The sequence below is a fragment of the Lotus japonicus genome, chromosome 5 (genome assembly GCF_012489685.1).
Source record: "Lotus japonicus ecotype B-129 chromosome 5, LjGifu_v1.2".
Lineage (NCBI taxonomy): Eukaryota > Viridiplantae > Streptophyta > Magnoliopsida > Fabales > Fabaceae > Lotus > Lotus japonicus.
The window spans coordinates 16,222,838-16,238,944 of NC_080045.1; the positions used below are offsets into that span (position 1 = coordinate 16,222,838).

At 34.2% G+C, this 16,107-nt stretch overlaps 1 protein-coding gene across 2 annotated transcripts; it reads right to left on the bottom strand.

Moving 5' to 3' along the window:
- Positions 1 to 3,545: 3,545 nt before the first annotated feature.
- On the bottom strand, positions 3,546 to 9,416 carry LOC130717390 (serine/threonine-protein kinase KIPK2-like). 2 transcript variants are annotated; one of them, XM_057567606.1, is made up of 3 exons: positions 9,224 to 9,416; positions 6,263 to 8,254; positions 3,546 to 4,706 (listed from the first exon to the last, which is right to left on the bottom strand). In XM_057567606.1, the coding sequence occupies exons 2-3, from the start codon at positions 8,014 to 8,016 to the stop codon at positions 3,860 to 3,862; spliced, it is 2,601 nt and encodes an 866-aa protein (XP_057423589.1). In that variant the 5' UTR covers positions 8,017 to 8,254; positions 9,224 to 9,416; the 3' UTR covers positions 3,546 to 3,859. The 2 variants fall into 2 exon arrangements, with proteins under 2 accessions (XP_057423589.1, XP_057423590.1); XM_057567607.1 differs by having other exon boundaries at positions 9,181 to 9,416.
- Positions 9,417 to 16,107: the final 6,691 nt, after the last annotated feature.

Consider the following 16,107-nt stretch of genomic DNA (forward strand, 5'->3'; position numbering starts at 1 on the left):
CTAAGCTTCAGCGGAAGGCTCTCCATCGCCTAATAGCGTTAGGCGCCCAAACAACAAGTAGCAAATAGAAAGGGTTAACTCCATACAATTACCATGTATGAAAGAGAAAATCATGCTATTCAAATTTAACTACCTATCATGGTAAATAAACCAACAACATAACTAAACTCATATATCAACAACCTAACATATAACATCAATTCAGATATCGACAACCTAACATATAACATCAATTCAAATATCGACAACCTAACATATAACATCAATTCAGATATCAATAAAACAATAACTAAAATCCAACAACATAGGGTTAGGTGTTAGTTCCCTATAATGCAACTATATGCTTCTACCAAAATGGATCGATCAGCAACGTCTCTCAAGACGGGACGATCACGTGGGACAATCACCACCACACCGCACTTAACGCCACTACGGACGGGACAATCACGTGGGACAATCACCACCACACTGCCACTTTAGGACATCTCGAAAGATGGGACGATCACGTGGGACAATCACCACCACACCGCCACTTTATAACGCCTTAAAAGACGGGACAATCACGTGGGACAATCACCACCACATTGCCACTTCAAGTTCAAGCCCTAAATGCCAAGTCAATCAACAACTCCCAAATCCAATAACCAAGTCAAGTATCAACAATAACCATGTCATATCCACTAGAAAGCAGTAATGACAGAAACCAGTAAACGGCCGAAGCCTCTCAGAAAACGGAGACACACGTCTCAATAAGTTTACTCGGCCGAAGCCTTCAGAAAACATTTGGCACAAGCCTCAGAAACAGTCAACATAAGCAAGCATAATAATCATAATCATCTGCCAATCAATATAAACATCTTCATCTCAAACACAGGCAGTGCGATAAAAGCAGGCAAGACTCAAAGACACTCTAAAACTGAGTTACCCTTACGATAAAAGCAGGCAAGACTCAACGACACGCTAAAACCGAGTTACCCTTACCTTCGTGAGTAGAAGTTGGGCATGGAAGTTGTGAACCTAGAACAAGGAAACACAATCATCAACACAAGCCCTACTAGAAGTAACACTATCTAATAACGCTAATCGAAACCGGAAAGAAAGCTTTTAAAGCTTCAGAGTTCCTCTTAAGGCATGAATTGACAACAGAACTTCGTTCGCTAAAACGAGCATAACTCGAGCTACAGAACTCGGAATGACACGAAACCAGCGCCAAAATTTCGACAATCGAAAGAGCTACGCAATGGTTCAGGTCATAGAGACCCAAAAATTATTTTTGGACACGGTATCCTAAGCAATAGGTTTCGGCCACTCTAAAAAATAGGGTTCCCGAACTTTTTCTTCGATCTAAATCGATTCCTAGGTATTCTTAGGCGATATCTAGGCCAGGGAAACTCTCAGAAAAATTATCGAATCGAAAACTGTCGCAGGGGTATTTTGGTCAATATTTTTAGCTCGGAAACTCAAAATCAGAATTTCGAAAAATAAATTAGATGGGGTTGATACCAACGACGATTATGACGACTAATCTTACTAACGCTAAACTCAGTCGAGGGTTTTAAGCCCAAAGGTTGGAACTTTAGCCAAACATGGGTATTATGAGCAGAATTGAAATTCGGCGGCAATTCGTCGAGAATCGGCGAAATGAAATCCGCTAAACATGCTCAGGGGCACGCAGGGAATAAGTTTAGATAGAAAGATGAAGTTATCTAGATAGTTTTGTAAAAACCTCAAAACTTAGAGCACAGAAAAGCATAGAGAAAAGCGGCAGAATTTACGATCAGAAGTGAGGATTAGCATCAGTACCTTGAGACCTACGCGTAGCAACGAACTATGGAACGATCAGGCAAGAATCGGCGAAAAACTCTTCTCCTCCTTCTCCTCTTGTGGCCGCGGGTTGTGTGTGTGTGTTTTGTGAGGTTTTTGTTTCAAGCTTCACATATTTATAGGGAATGAAATGGAAGATATTTATCAAAGATCGGATAAGTATGAATAGATATTTATCAAGATTGGATAAGTATGAATAGATATTTATCAAAGATTGGATAAGTATGAATAGATATTTATCAAAGATTGGATAAGGTTGAATAGATATTTTGTAAACCGGTACAGATTAGTTTAGATATCGGAGGATTTAACTCATAGAGTTAAGATAAAAATATAAGAGCGATCCCGATTTCTTCCTACTGATTCCAACGTATTTTAGACACGATATTTATCCCGCTGAATCTTCTAATTCTTCGAAGAAATATCAGTATGATTTTTGGTTTTCGAGGCTTGTTTTTAATGTTTACCGGCTTAAAATGCACTTTATGCACTTTATGATTTTGACCTCGGATGCAGAAACTTCCTTCTGAAGAAAGATTTGGAACGTCGATTAGAGTGGGCGCACGCGTGTGGAATCTTCATTTGAAGCTCTGAATAGAAAAAGTCTTCATCGTCGGTTGATTCTAGGGTTTTGAAATACCAGGGTTTCGGTTTCGGCAAACTTCCGATGATTGGAATCGGACGTTCGTAGATCCTAGAGTTTCGCCTCGAAACGGTTGTGATATATGGAAAAAGAGAAGTTCTAACATTTCTCTGAAATTTTTTTGGAACTTTTCCCATAGTGTTCCAAGGGTGGAACTTTTTGGAAATTTTATTCCTATAGTGTTCCAAGGGTGGAACATCTTTGAAATTTATTCTTTTCCTAAGGTTCTTGTCCTAGGTTTAAGCGAATACTGCTTGCGTCATAAGTTCCGTCGGTTCGAATCTTGTCCTTTCACCAATTTATTCCAAGCTAAAAACTTGGGTCTTACAGTGATTCACTCCAATGATGTTCATGTGGAGCTAACTTTGCTGATTTTCTTCTTCAATCAAAAAATATTTTCATGTTAGAATTTGTGTTTTTCAGTTGGAACTGTCTTAAAACACGTGTGAACTAAAACAAAACACACACTTTGTTGTTGTATTGGACCACGGCTCAAAAGTTAGAAATGTGAATTGAACGACCATGCAACGTCCGTTGAAGGTTTGTAGGATGACCCAATGCTATCTTTGGGGCACATATTGTGAATCAACACACTATATGACATTCTTGTGACTTGTGTTTTGTGAGCTTATGAAATGATGATACAGGTGAAGGAATACTTAATTGGACAAGGATGAGGTAACGTTAGGCATTTGGCGATTGAATATCACAATATAATGTTCCCAAGGTTTGTAGGGCGGTTCAATGCTATCTTTGGGGCACATGTTGTGAATCTGCACATTCTAAGACACTTGTCGGCTTAATTGTTGAGACTTGGGGTTTTGTGAGCTTGATGACTGATATGGGTGAGGGGATACTTAACGGGCGACCCAACATTGTAAAGAGGCTTAAATCATGTATGGCCAACTCGCATAGGTATATAAGGAAAGTGTGCCAAAAAGGAGGACTTATATTCACTTTAGGACAAACCCAAAAATCAAGAGTTCCTTTTTCATCGCTCTCGACTTGGTTTCTAGTTACCTCAGTTCACTTCGTGAACAAGGATCATTCTTGTTTTTTAGTGGATATGGTAAGGATATTTCCCTGACATAAGCTAACTAGTAACAATTCTGTCATTTCCGTCACCATTGGAACTAAACTAGTATGGCATTTTTGGTTCTAGGAATTTCTGTTCTTTCAGATTGCGACTATCAAGTTGCCATATAACCTGAACTTCATTGACAAAAAAAAAAAAAAACTGGACTTCCTAACCTTATATGACAACATAATAGTGTTAAAGTCAAAACTAATTTACAACATTGGCTACATAATTGTTACAGCTCGATGCAGAAAGCATGGAGGTAAAAAGCAAGGAAATCCATAGCAAGAATGCCACTCTTGCTAAAGAACTCTTTAAAACAACTCAAATTCCACTTGTTCTCCTGTTGCATTACACTGTAAATACTTACCACCCTTGCCTTGTGGCTGAGGGGCCATGTCTGAAAATGCAAACTCGCAAAAGTCTGGAAGTTCTGGCGGGATAGCACAGCGTATCAACGCCCAATTCAGGCCCTCGAAGAAGGGATGCTGCTTAATCTCTGCTGCTCCTTTCTCTGTACCCAAACGGTTTTCAGGCTCTTTAACCAACAACCCTCTAATGAGATCCCTCGCTTGGAAGCTAACAAAGGGGCTGTCAGGGAATCTGAGACCTTGCAATACCACGTTGGCTAATGTTTCTTCATTATTAGAACCTTTGAAAGGTGTTCTACCATATAAAAGCTCATAGAGAAAAACGCCAAATGTCCACCAGTCGACCGCAGCTCCGTGTCCCTCTCCTTTGATGATCTCAGGAGCTAGGTATTCATGAGTGCCAACAAACGAATTTGATCTTGCATCTGTGGGCTCAGCCACGAGCTGTGGCAAGGATCTGATCTGAGCAGCAAGATCAGCTTTTAATTTTCTTGCTTTTGCTGCTGGGGGTAAGAATCTAGGGCTGAAGCATGAAACTTGACATGATGGTTCAATGCAGAATGGCTGTATGCAACTTGATTGTGCACAAGGACCAGAAATCTTAGCAGGGTCCATATCTGATGATCTTAGAAGCGTTGGGTTAACATCACACCTCAGTGAAAGGTCAAAATCTGTGAGCATAATGTGGCCGTCTTCTCTAACAAGAATGTTTTCTGGTTTCAAATCGCGGTAAACAACACCAAGCATATGCAAGTACTCCAATGCAAGCAGGACTTCAGCAACATAGAACCTGCATGAACAAAGGTTCTGGTGAATACAAAATCATATTCTAATATCTATTTTCATGTTGCGAAGAAGATTGACTTAAACTAGCACCAAATTGTTGATCAGAAAGCTAATTCATTTATGTTTCCTAATACAAGTGACGTGATTTATTTGTTGAAAAGTTGCATGCATGACTAATGGCCGAGTAACACCACTGCAATGCACAAATTTTGATACGAAAAAAATTCTGTATGGATTTTATATTTTTAAAACTAAATTATTTGTTCTAATCATGAAAGAAAGTAATAATATTGACTATACGCAGATTAAAAAAAAAAGACATGTAAATCAGACAAAGCGGAGAGAAGAATTAGTTCTCTGGACATTGGTAACTTGTAAACACATAACAAGATACTAAAAGAACAGTTGACACAAGTCACATTTCATTAGACTAAAAGGAGGGTCTCACACCTTAATAACAAGAAATCTTATTTGTCAATCTTAATTCTTGCAGCTTTTGTTTCACATACAAGACCTTTACATATAACTAGCATATCTTTTTTAACATATTCAACTATCATTGGGGGTAAAAATCAAACAAAACAAAAAAAGAAAACAACTTCCCCTGTTTTGAATGACCTGCATTGCACTCTATGCAAGAACAATGTCATACCCTGTTGCTGTGCTGCATAGATGCCGCAGAAAGCCACATATTGATATATGTGAACCGACAGAGGAAAACTATGCTTCAACACATAATACAGGAGGTAGTTGACACTAACTCACTAGTTAAAACCAAATTTTGATCAATAATTGAAAAATCATTGACCAAAGATTAAAGTGGCAACCACAAATAAAGGTCAAACTAGCTAGTAGTAACAGTGAATGAGGCAAGGATAAGAAATTTAGGGTGCAGTGGCAGTGATAGTCTTGTGGTTAGCAAGTAAATAGAGGTGTAGGGGTACATCTTGGCTATAGCAAGGCCAAAAGAAATATGCAGCATGCATCCCACAAGCATGTTGCATGACAGTGGATCAAGGAGACAGCAGAACTACTAACATGACATCTTCCTTAAAAAGCCTCATCAGTGAATAACCCAAGTCACCAGCAGGAGTTCAATTTCTAACTCTTTCAATTCTACCAATTTTATAGAAATGAAAAAAAAAAAAATCTACCCAGAATAATCAAGTAATCATAAAACAAATGTAAAGTGAAGCAAACCATAGAAAATTCAAAGCTTCAAGATTTACAAGGTAGGGAAAAGACATTTTCAAGCTATACAAGACGTAAAAGTAACATTTTATAGCTCAATCATATTTTATATAGTGCAGAACTGAAGCATATATTATACCTTAAAAACATCAACTTAAAACCTTATTGACTGTAAAAGATATACCAGAAATACATGAAATGACGATTTATGAGAATGAGCACAGGCATATTTCAGTAACTATGTGAATTAAACATATTTGTTTGTGCCAGGAAATATTCAAGGAACCGTACCATTTATTGCATATCTAAAAACTTAGTAGGTGTTGCACATAATCCTAATGTATTAACGAACATTTCTTAGAATTGTACCTTGCTGCTGGCTCTGAAAAACTTCTACCAAGCTGTTTCTGCCGTAGGACATGAAGATCTCCACCTGGACAATACTCCATTACCAGACATGAAAGATTATCTGAAGTAAACTGTGCATATAGTGTTGGAAGAAAAGGATGATCCAGCATCCTTAAAATTTCTCTTTCAGTTTGTGCCCTAGGCAATTTCTTCCTTCTTGCCAAAAATTCGTTGTCCATGACCTTTATAGCAAACAAACAATTTTCTCCAATTAGCTCAGCTAGATATACAGTCCCAATGTCTCCGCAACCAAGTTTCTTCAAAAGATTGAAGTGTCTCAAGCCTAAAACCCCATGCTGCATTTGAGCATGTCGAATGGCTTCCCATCTAACATCCTTTGACATGTGAGGTCTATTGCCACAACTTGAACCACTGACATTGCTCTCATCACTGGTACTTGTACTACTACTGTAGTCACCTTGGCTACTCTTTGAACTTTGCGAAAATTCAAGTTGCTCTTTCAATCTGGTATTCTTTTTCACTTGTGTAACTTCTCTGCTGCTATCACAGTCAATCGATGCTGAGCCAGAGTGCACATCACCCAAGTATATTCCACCACCAGGGATAATAGAGTCCAATGTTCCAATACCTTTGTCGTTTTCTATGTTTGTATTTTCTATAGCACAGCAACATCTCTCGCAAACAAGTTGAGTTGTACCAGGAACTGACTTGTTATTTACTTCATCGGATGGAGGGTCGGACAAAGCAGAAATGGAATCCTGCTTTAGTTTCTTCTTGCCCAAATTCTTGGTTTTGATGACCGATTTAACTGTGCGGGGTCCATGGCGTGACAGTTTGCACACTCTATTTCCATTTACTGAAGTAGATGAGGAGGATACTGTTTGTAACCTACCTTTCCTTCCGCTCTTTGGCACAGATGTTTTATTTCCTAATTTTTTAGGGGATGGAGCTTTTTCAGGAAAATCTAATTTACTTTGATTGGTGTCACAACTAGATGGAGAAGATGCAGATGTTTGTTTTTCTATTTGAACAGGCTCCACCGGAGATGGAACCTCAACTTTACTTGATGAACATGCTAAATCACTTTGCATCATTGAAGCCCCAGCATCATTTTGTGTAGTTGCGACAACAATTTTGGTAGAATGAACATTATGGCTCAATAGTGTGCTTTTGGCCGTTTGATGAGACTGAGATTCCTTATTCAAGGCAAGTGACTTGCTTTCTTCTGGCAATATAGATATTTCAAACGTTCCTTTACTCTCAACATTAGAAGGCCCAGATCGTCTAGCTTCAGCTACAACCGAATTGTACAATGTCTGAATCTTGCCAACCTCAGATATTCTTGGAGAAGCTGATGACTTTGATAATCTTTTCATAGCAGCCATTTCTGATGCCTTAGATATACAATGGTCTCTCAATGCCTGCTTCAAAGTCACCGGCTCAGATGTCCCAACCCGTGGGGACCGAGGAACGCCCCCAGTAATTGGCTTTTTTAATGCACCTTTCATCTTAGGGCTTGTTCCATTTTGTAAAAAGCCTGAATCCCTGGATGAGGATTTGAGAGTGATGGATTCAAACAGCTTATTAATATCATCATCTAGATTATCCTTGTATCCTAGTTTCACCACTGGAAGCTTCTGGTTTTTCTCAGCCAAGCTATATCCAGAATTGGACTGATAAATCCCTGCAGCTTTCCCTGTATTCAGGTCTTCATGTGCTTCAACAATTTCACAAGTGCCAGAGAACGAACCCATCACAGATAAGTTGCTCCACAAACTTAAGTTTGGTGTGGTAGATGTAACACAAACAATATGTCTCCCAGAGCAAAAGTCTACTCTAGTGCATTTCAAATGCAGCTTATCAGACACAACAACTTCACAGCTCAAGGACAATGAACCCTAAATCCAGCTTTCAGAATCCAAACCATTCTTAAATCAACTTTAAAGTCCAACTGGTACATCCACTTCTTTATCAGCTATAGGACATCAAACCCTGGTGCAATGGCCAACATTTGAATGCATCAGAAAACCAAGTGGAAAATGATATTGTCAATTAAGTAAGACAAAACAGGGAGGGACACAAATTGACAGATAAAGATACCCAAAAAAAAAATTATTAGACATCATCGAAACTATAGGAGAAGCTAAAAAATGAGAAATTCCATATGCCATTCACTTGCAGCACCCAGGAAGGAATACAATCAAATTGCACATTCTATGTTTTTTTATTCTTTTCCAGGCTGATTGACACACACTGAAATTAATACGAAGATGAGAATACGGGACGATTGATCTCATAAAATACAAGAATTTAAATATTCAGTTATTTAGCAAACCAAAGAAGAGCTGAGTAACCAAGAGATAAATCAATGACTAAAAAACAGGGTATTCAAAATTGAGCCATGCAATAATCCGGATACTGCACAATAATCAGGACAAGTTTATATTAATCACAACTATTCCCCTTCACTGCTTTACACCAATCAGTGAAATCAACAGATCAGATGAAAGGTGAAGCAAACCAAAATCTAAGCAAGTTCGACATTCAATTACAGATCGATATAGATGCGCATAAAAAAATTAAAATCAAAAACCATAAAACCACAATACACACACAAAAAGTACAACCACATCGAATCTGGTTTAAAATGAAAAATAATCAAATTAAACGAAGCCATTTTTTGGATACATCAAAATCAATGCCTCGATAGGTGATTCAAATTCCACAAAAAATATAATAAAATAACATGAAATGCAATTTGTTTCTTCAACAGCAGCAGCTTCTACTCCGAAATGAAGTTCCAGAACCACAAAAGGAAAAGATCGAAAACTCAGATTACAGATTCAGACAACACAGTACAGTATATATAAATATGCGTTTATCAAATACAGAAACGGAACGAGTTAGCAAATGCATACACAACAAACTGTTGAGAGTGCGATCGAATCGCAGAAGCTGCACCTGCAAGCAAGCGAAGTAGGAGAAACCAGAGCGCATTGATGGAATCCACAGCGAAGAAGAAGCAATAGCGTTGGAAGATTGAGAGGGACAGAGAGAAACCCTAGATAGCCATGGAAATGGTGGAGAAAGCTCAGAAGGAAGAGAGAGAGAGAAGAGAGAGAAGGGAAGAAGAAAGGTGAATGTGTATTTTCTTTCAGCACTGGCACTGATTATTTTGTGCAGAACTGGGTCCCACGCTCTACGCGATGTGTTCAGACAAATTAAAATAATAATAAAATTTGAATTGTTTTTCATGTATGGAATTTCTGAAAACAAATATGATGGGAGTTGAATTATTTAAATAGAATAGCATCTTTCATTTTGTGTTATTTATTTGTCGTATTTTCACTATTTTGCTTTAAAATAATGTTCGCCAACTTGAAAATCGGCGATCTCAGATTTGCCTTCAAATAAGAAATAATGAAAATGACTGTTACAAAAAATAAATAATGAAAATAATTTAAAATGATGAAATAGTGAAATACACCTGGAATGGAATTAAGTTTTTTTTATTAAAAAAAGCATAGTATCCAATGCTCTTACTTTCTCTTTCTATTTTTTTGGTTTATGTATAACGGGGTGATATTCTATCGAATTGTAATAAAAGATTCTACTTAGATAGATTTTGTCCCATGAAATGAACAAAGAGTTTGATTTTATGCTCTGGTAGAGTAGAGAGATAGAGAAGAGAGAGTTTGAGTAGAGAGAAATATGTGAGAAATAGAGTAGATTTTGAGGTTGTTTGGTATGATAGAGATAAAGGAGAGAGATGAAAAATAATGAGGTGAAAGAAAGAGAAAAATTGACTTTTGATTAAAAAAACATTTTTTTATAATAAAGGTCTCAGAATGCATTTAGTGACAGATCAGAACAGCCACTAAATGCTAAGAAAAGGACAAAAAATATAATAGTGGCGGTTTGGAACCGCCACTAACTGCACCGAAATCAAAAAAAAAAAAAGCACACCCACGTGGATCTCTTCGCAAAACGCAAAGAGATAAAAAAGTGAGATTTTCCCACCCTCAATCTCTCTCTCACCTCACTCTCTCTCCCACCAAACAAGGTAACTTTCCCTACCCTTCCTCTGTCTCTCTTCTTCTCATCTCTCTCTACCCTAACTCACTCCTACCAAACAGAGTGTTAATGTACGTTTAGTATGTAAAAGGAAACTGAGAAAAAAATGATTAAGATGAAGGAGAGTAGATAATGATATCATTTTTTTGAAATCAATATCAATATCAATCAATATATATTAGAAAAGAAGAACTTCCATCAGGCTGATTTAGTGACGTGTCATTCTCACGTTAATTCTTAGTGACGTGTCATTCTCACGTTAATTCTCATAAAACAAATTCCACGTGTCATTCTAAGGTTAATTCTAATAAAAAAAATACATTTTTAAATTTTAGATTTGATTAGGATTTAGGTTGTTTATTTCTTGATTTTATCTTAATTTATTTTTGATTTATTTTTAGACTATTAATTAATTTTTATGGTATTTTTATTGAATTTTTTTAAATAGAGATAATATCTATTTAAATAGAGAGAGGTTTAGATAGATTTAGTTTCTTTTTATCTCTTTGTTAGATTAATAATAAACTAAATCTTAACAGATATTCAACAGAGTCCTTATATATCTTTGACTTCTATACATTTTCAGGACTTTTGGGTTAAATAACATTTGTGATTTTCCCCCTTGATTTGTAGGTTGAACAAAGTATTCGTAATGACGGGGTTAATCTCATGGCAGAGCGGTGTGATTACCTTTGAGACTCACGATATTGCTCAGGTTGGTGCTACGATCTATGATGGAAAAATTGATGTATGGATTCTCATCATTTATTACTTTTTCCCTTTTTTTTAGATTTATGGTTCTGGAAAGTGATATCATTTTCTCTTCCTATTTTCAAATTTTTTTATGGCCCAAAGATAGGTCAAGGTTGATGGAGATATCTAGAAGAAGGAGCACGGGATGCTATCATTGAAAGATTTAGACTTTACATGACATTTGCTATTTAGTTTTTAGATTCATGTCATGCTTTAAAAGTAGTAATCTCCTTAGCACATGTGAGAGAGAAATTGATTCGAGTTTCTGGCCATTTATATTGATTGATTGTTTGGTCCTTTATATGCATCTTCTATAAACAGTCTGCAAAGTGTTTAGTTAGTAATTATGGGTGCTAAGGTAACATATGTCCTACTATATGATGGGTGTCTAATTCAGATTGTAGGCTTAGACTTAATGTAGAACACGGATGTTGTTATTTGGTAGAACATAGATGAAATACCAACCATATTTGTTGTGTTTTTGGATGATTTTATGATATTTTTCTTGCATTCTTACAAAGTTTTCATCAACACATTGAATGCACTATTTCTCTATGAACAATAATTTTAAATTCAAAAAAAATTAACTTTCAATTTTTTTTAATTCAAACAAAAAATTAAAGTTAATTTTTCATCCAACAATTTTGTATTGAATCTAAAGGAAAAATTTATGTTTTTTTTTCTCTTCTGTTGTGAGTTTTTTATTTTATTGTTAGAGTATTAATTAATTTTTATTGAATTTTCATATTTTTATTTAATTCAGGATTTTATAAATTTTTATTTTTGATTTGTGAGGTTTTGGTAGTTTTTATCTATCCTTAATTAGCACATTTTTAAATTTTAGATTTGATTAGGATTTAGTTTGTTTATTTCTTGATTTTATCTGTGGGTCTTTTATTTTATTTTGGATTTATTTTTAGAGTATTAATTAATTTTTATCGTATTTTTATTGAATTTTCGGATTTTTATTTAATTCAGGATTTTATGAGTTTTTATTGTGATTTGCTAGATTTTGGTAGTTTTAATCTATCTTTAATTAGTACATTTTTAAATTTTAGATTTGATTAGGATTTAGGTTGTTTATTTCTTGATTTTATCTTGGGTCTTTTATTTTATTTTGAGAGTATTAATTTTTTATGGTGTCTTTATTGAATTTTCGGATTTATATTTAACTTATGATTTTATAAGTTTTTATTGTGATTTGCTAGATTTTGATAGTTTTTATCTATCTTTAGTTAGTACCTTTTTTAATTTTAGATTTGATTAGGATTGAGGTTGTTTATTTCTTGATTTTTTCTTAATTTGTCTTATTTTTATTTAATGTTAATTCCAGAAAAAAAGGGAGCTGATCTGGTGCTGAGGGTCCACAGAGCTACCATGGACACACAGAGATTTGATGGTTGCTAGGTGAATTTGGCAGAGTTTCTCATTAGTTGCGGACTGCGATTATTTCTACATTGTTTCCACTTATCACCTAAGAGAAATGTGTTTACTTAAATTTTCAAACTCATGTAAGGATGTAACAGAATGTGAAATTAATCAGGGTTGGTAGTGGGTTTTTTTACTTCTCTTGTTGTTTTTTGGGCCATTTTGTTTTTAGACAAATCTTACACTTGTATTGTTCTACCTTGAGTCATTTCTGGCTCAGGTCTTTCTATTAATAATATCCATTTTGCTTTCAAAAAAATCAGGGACTACTATGTTAGTTAGATGTTATTATAGTAGTTACTTAGTACTAGGATAAGATGAACTATAAATAGAGGAAAATTTTATGAGTTTTTATTGTGATTTGTTAGATTTTGGTAGTTTTTATTTATCTTTAATTAGTACTTTATTAAATTTTTTATTTGATTAGAATTTAGATTGTTTATTTCTTGATTTTATCTTAATTAAAAAAATATTTTCTAAAATTCGACCTGGAAATACTGGGATGCACACTCCTTTAATTCATATTTTAATTTCATTCAATAAATATATCATACACTCATGAATTAAAAATAAACATGAAATATCAACGTTTTTTTTTTGACTAGAAATTACGTAAAATCAAAGTAAAAACTAGCAAAAACCACTAAAAAAAAAATCAGCCACCAAGTAACATTATATTTAATGTAAATGAAAGTTTTAAATTCCTCATCTCTTGATTGTAGAGCCGTTCTATTTTAGGTGATAAACTAGGTAATTTATTATTTTTTGTTTATAAAAAATTTCATGTGTTATTCCATTATAAAGTTTCTCTTCTGTTGACACGTGTCATTCCCTATTTCAAAAGATTTGCTCTAATTATCTAAGATTTACCTAGATTACTCATTACTAAATTTATTTTCAAAATAAATTTTGAAACCGTTTTCATTATCTCTTCAAATTAGGAAAATTCTCTAGCCTAATTTACTGCATATTTACCGGAATCCCCTTATTTCTCCTTTTATTTTTTTCATGATCTACAATATAAAAATAAAATATGTAGTGCTGAGATTATAAAATATCAAAATTTTAAAATATTTTTCCTAATTAACTAAGATACCGCATCAATCATCTCATCTCTTATATGTACCTGCAACTCGACTTAAAATTCAAAAAGCAAACATATAACTATCATATCTTATTTCTAACAAACTCAATCTCCTAATATCATAAATTAATTAATTCCATTATAATTTTAATAACCAATAAAAGAAAGCAATAACTGACTCAAAATAGATTAAAATACACACTCAACCAAGATACATGGACAATTGAACATGTACACGAAGCATGAGTTTTCCAGAAACATGGACTCAAATACAACTAGATTCTTAAACAAATATGACTAACAGTGTATTATAGCCATTATTGGAGAAGGATTTTGATGTTGGATGCAAACAGATGGGATATGAATGTAGTTTGTGGTGATTTAGGCATTTGATGTTGGATACATTCTTCAACTATATTCTTTGGATTGGAGGATGCATCTTGCTTGCTCCCAGCAAGGTCCTAAAAGGTGTGTGTGGATTATTTGTTTCAGCACGATTAGAAGATGAATAGATGATTGGAGGATTTTTAAAGGCTCTAACAACTATGTTTGTACCTAAGGTATGTTATATCAAACTGATTTTTTGCACTTTTTTTTATGGGATGACGAGAAATATTGATCATCCAAGTTTATTTTGATTTTATTTTTTAAATTCTATCTCTCACGATCAATAACTGTTAGTTAATTTATTTTTAACAAGTGACTATGCTACCTTTGTCAGTTTGATAATTGTACCATTGTTGATTATGCATCTGATTTCTTATACAAAGGTATGTTCTTTTCATATAAAACCTTCTATTGTTGTATTTGGAGTACTATTTTTGTGTAATTGAAGGAGTGATCGCATTCAGAAATTATGCACCTTTTGAAGAAATTTTATTTTCCACTCTTAAGATGGGAAAACAATTTGATGTTTAGTATTTTGGTCAAGTTTCTGGAACTCTATTCTCTGATTAACCATTGTTTCAATGGAGGTTTGGGAATTATATTTCCCATTTAAGAAAGAAGTTATTAGAAGCAACTTGAGAGGTAATTCTTGAATGGTTAAAATTAAAACCATACATGCTCACAATTGAAGTCAAGTTTGTGTTCCGTCCTGATTCAAGTCTACTCCTTTTTCCAAGTATGCTTACATTGCTTTTCTCCTTCTATAAGAAGGTGGTTTAGGGCAGCAAAGATTCATTTTTACTGCTTTTATGTCAGTTGTGTGTCACTTTGAGGCTAACCTTCTAATCAAGCATTTTACTTTGAGGCTAACCTAGCTTTTAGCCACTGTTTATGCCTTTTATTAATTTTTAGAAGAATCAGTCAAATTTATGTTTAAGATAAAATCAAATCACCGAATCATGTATTTGATCCCAATATAATATATAGATGATTTGAACTTATTGATAATTTCTATTGTCTTAGGACTTAGGAGCAAAGCTCCAATTGTGGAAGTGAGGCTCAAGAATTTGACTATTAAGGTTGATTCCTATGTTGTTAGCAGAGCTTTGCCAAATATACCAAGCTCTGCATTGAACATTGTAGTAATACTTCTTGGTACCTGTGGGATAAGTACTGCTATGAGAACAAAGCTTTACTAAGGTTGATCCTTTGTTTCTCATATAGAAGCGCTTTTATGCGGTCAAAAAAGCATCTCATGCAGTAGGACTTCAAGGGGATCAAAGAAGTAGGTGAAATGTGAATTTTTAGATGGTATGATGTCATATCCAATTAGTACTTATGGAATATATTTGATGATTCACTAATGAAGTGTCGAATATTAATGAGTGAGTTTTAGAGCTTGGAGTCATCCAATACTATTAGAGGGAAGAGGTGGAAGAAGAAGAATAGTTAAAAGTTGAATCGTTCAGATGAGGTAAAGAAAAGTTAAGAGTAATTATATTTATATTTGTATATAACTATAATAATTTGATAGTAAGAATAGTATGAGGAATAAAAAATATTAATACATATGTACTATAAATTTATTAGTGCTAACATATTTGAGTTATGAGATCTCACGGGAAAGAACATTTTACATGAAAAATAAAAATTTGTACGAGTGAAAAAAAACATTTTTATATAACTTAAGTGTACTTTTAATAATGTAAACAATAATTATATATTTATGTATTGTTTCATATCTAAAACACAAAAGCAATATCTTTTATGTAACACGGGTATACATCTTCGAAAAACAAAATTCAGTTATACCTCATATATGCAAAACTTTACAAAACACTAGAATTGAGTGTCTGAATTTATGCTATTTAAATATCTACATCTTTATTATGATTATTCTTACCTTCTTAGTATCTTAAATTTTTTATAATTTAAAATATCGATCGATTTATCAAATACAATAGACAAATTCCCCGTGCAACGCGCGGGTAAAAAACACTAGTTTTTTATAAAAGAGAAATATTTTTAGATTGTTTGGTTATGGCGAGGAACAGAAAAGAAAAGAGAACGAAAATAAAATAAATGTTAAAAAAAATTATATATATGTTCTTATTTAAAA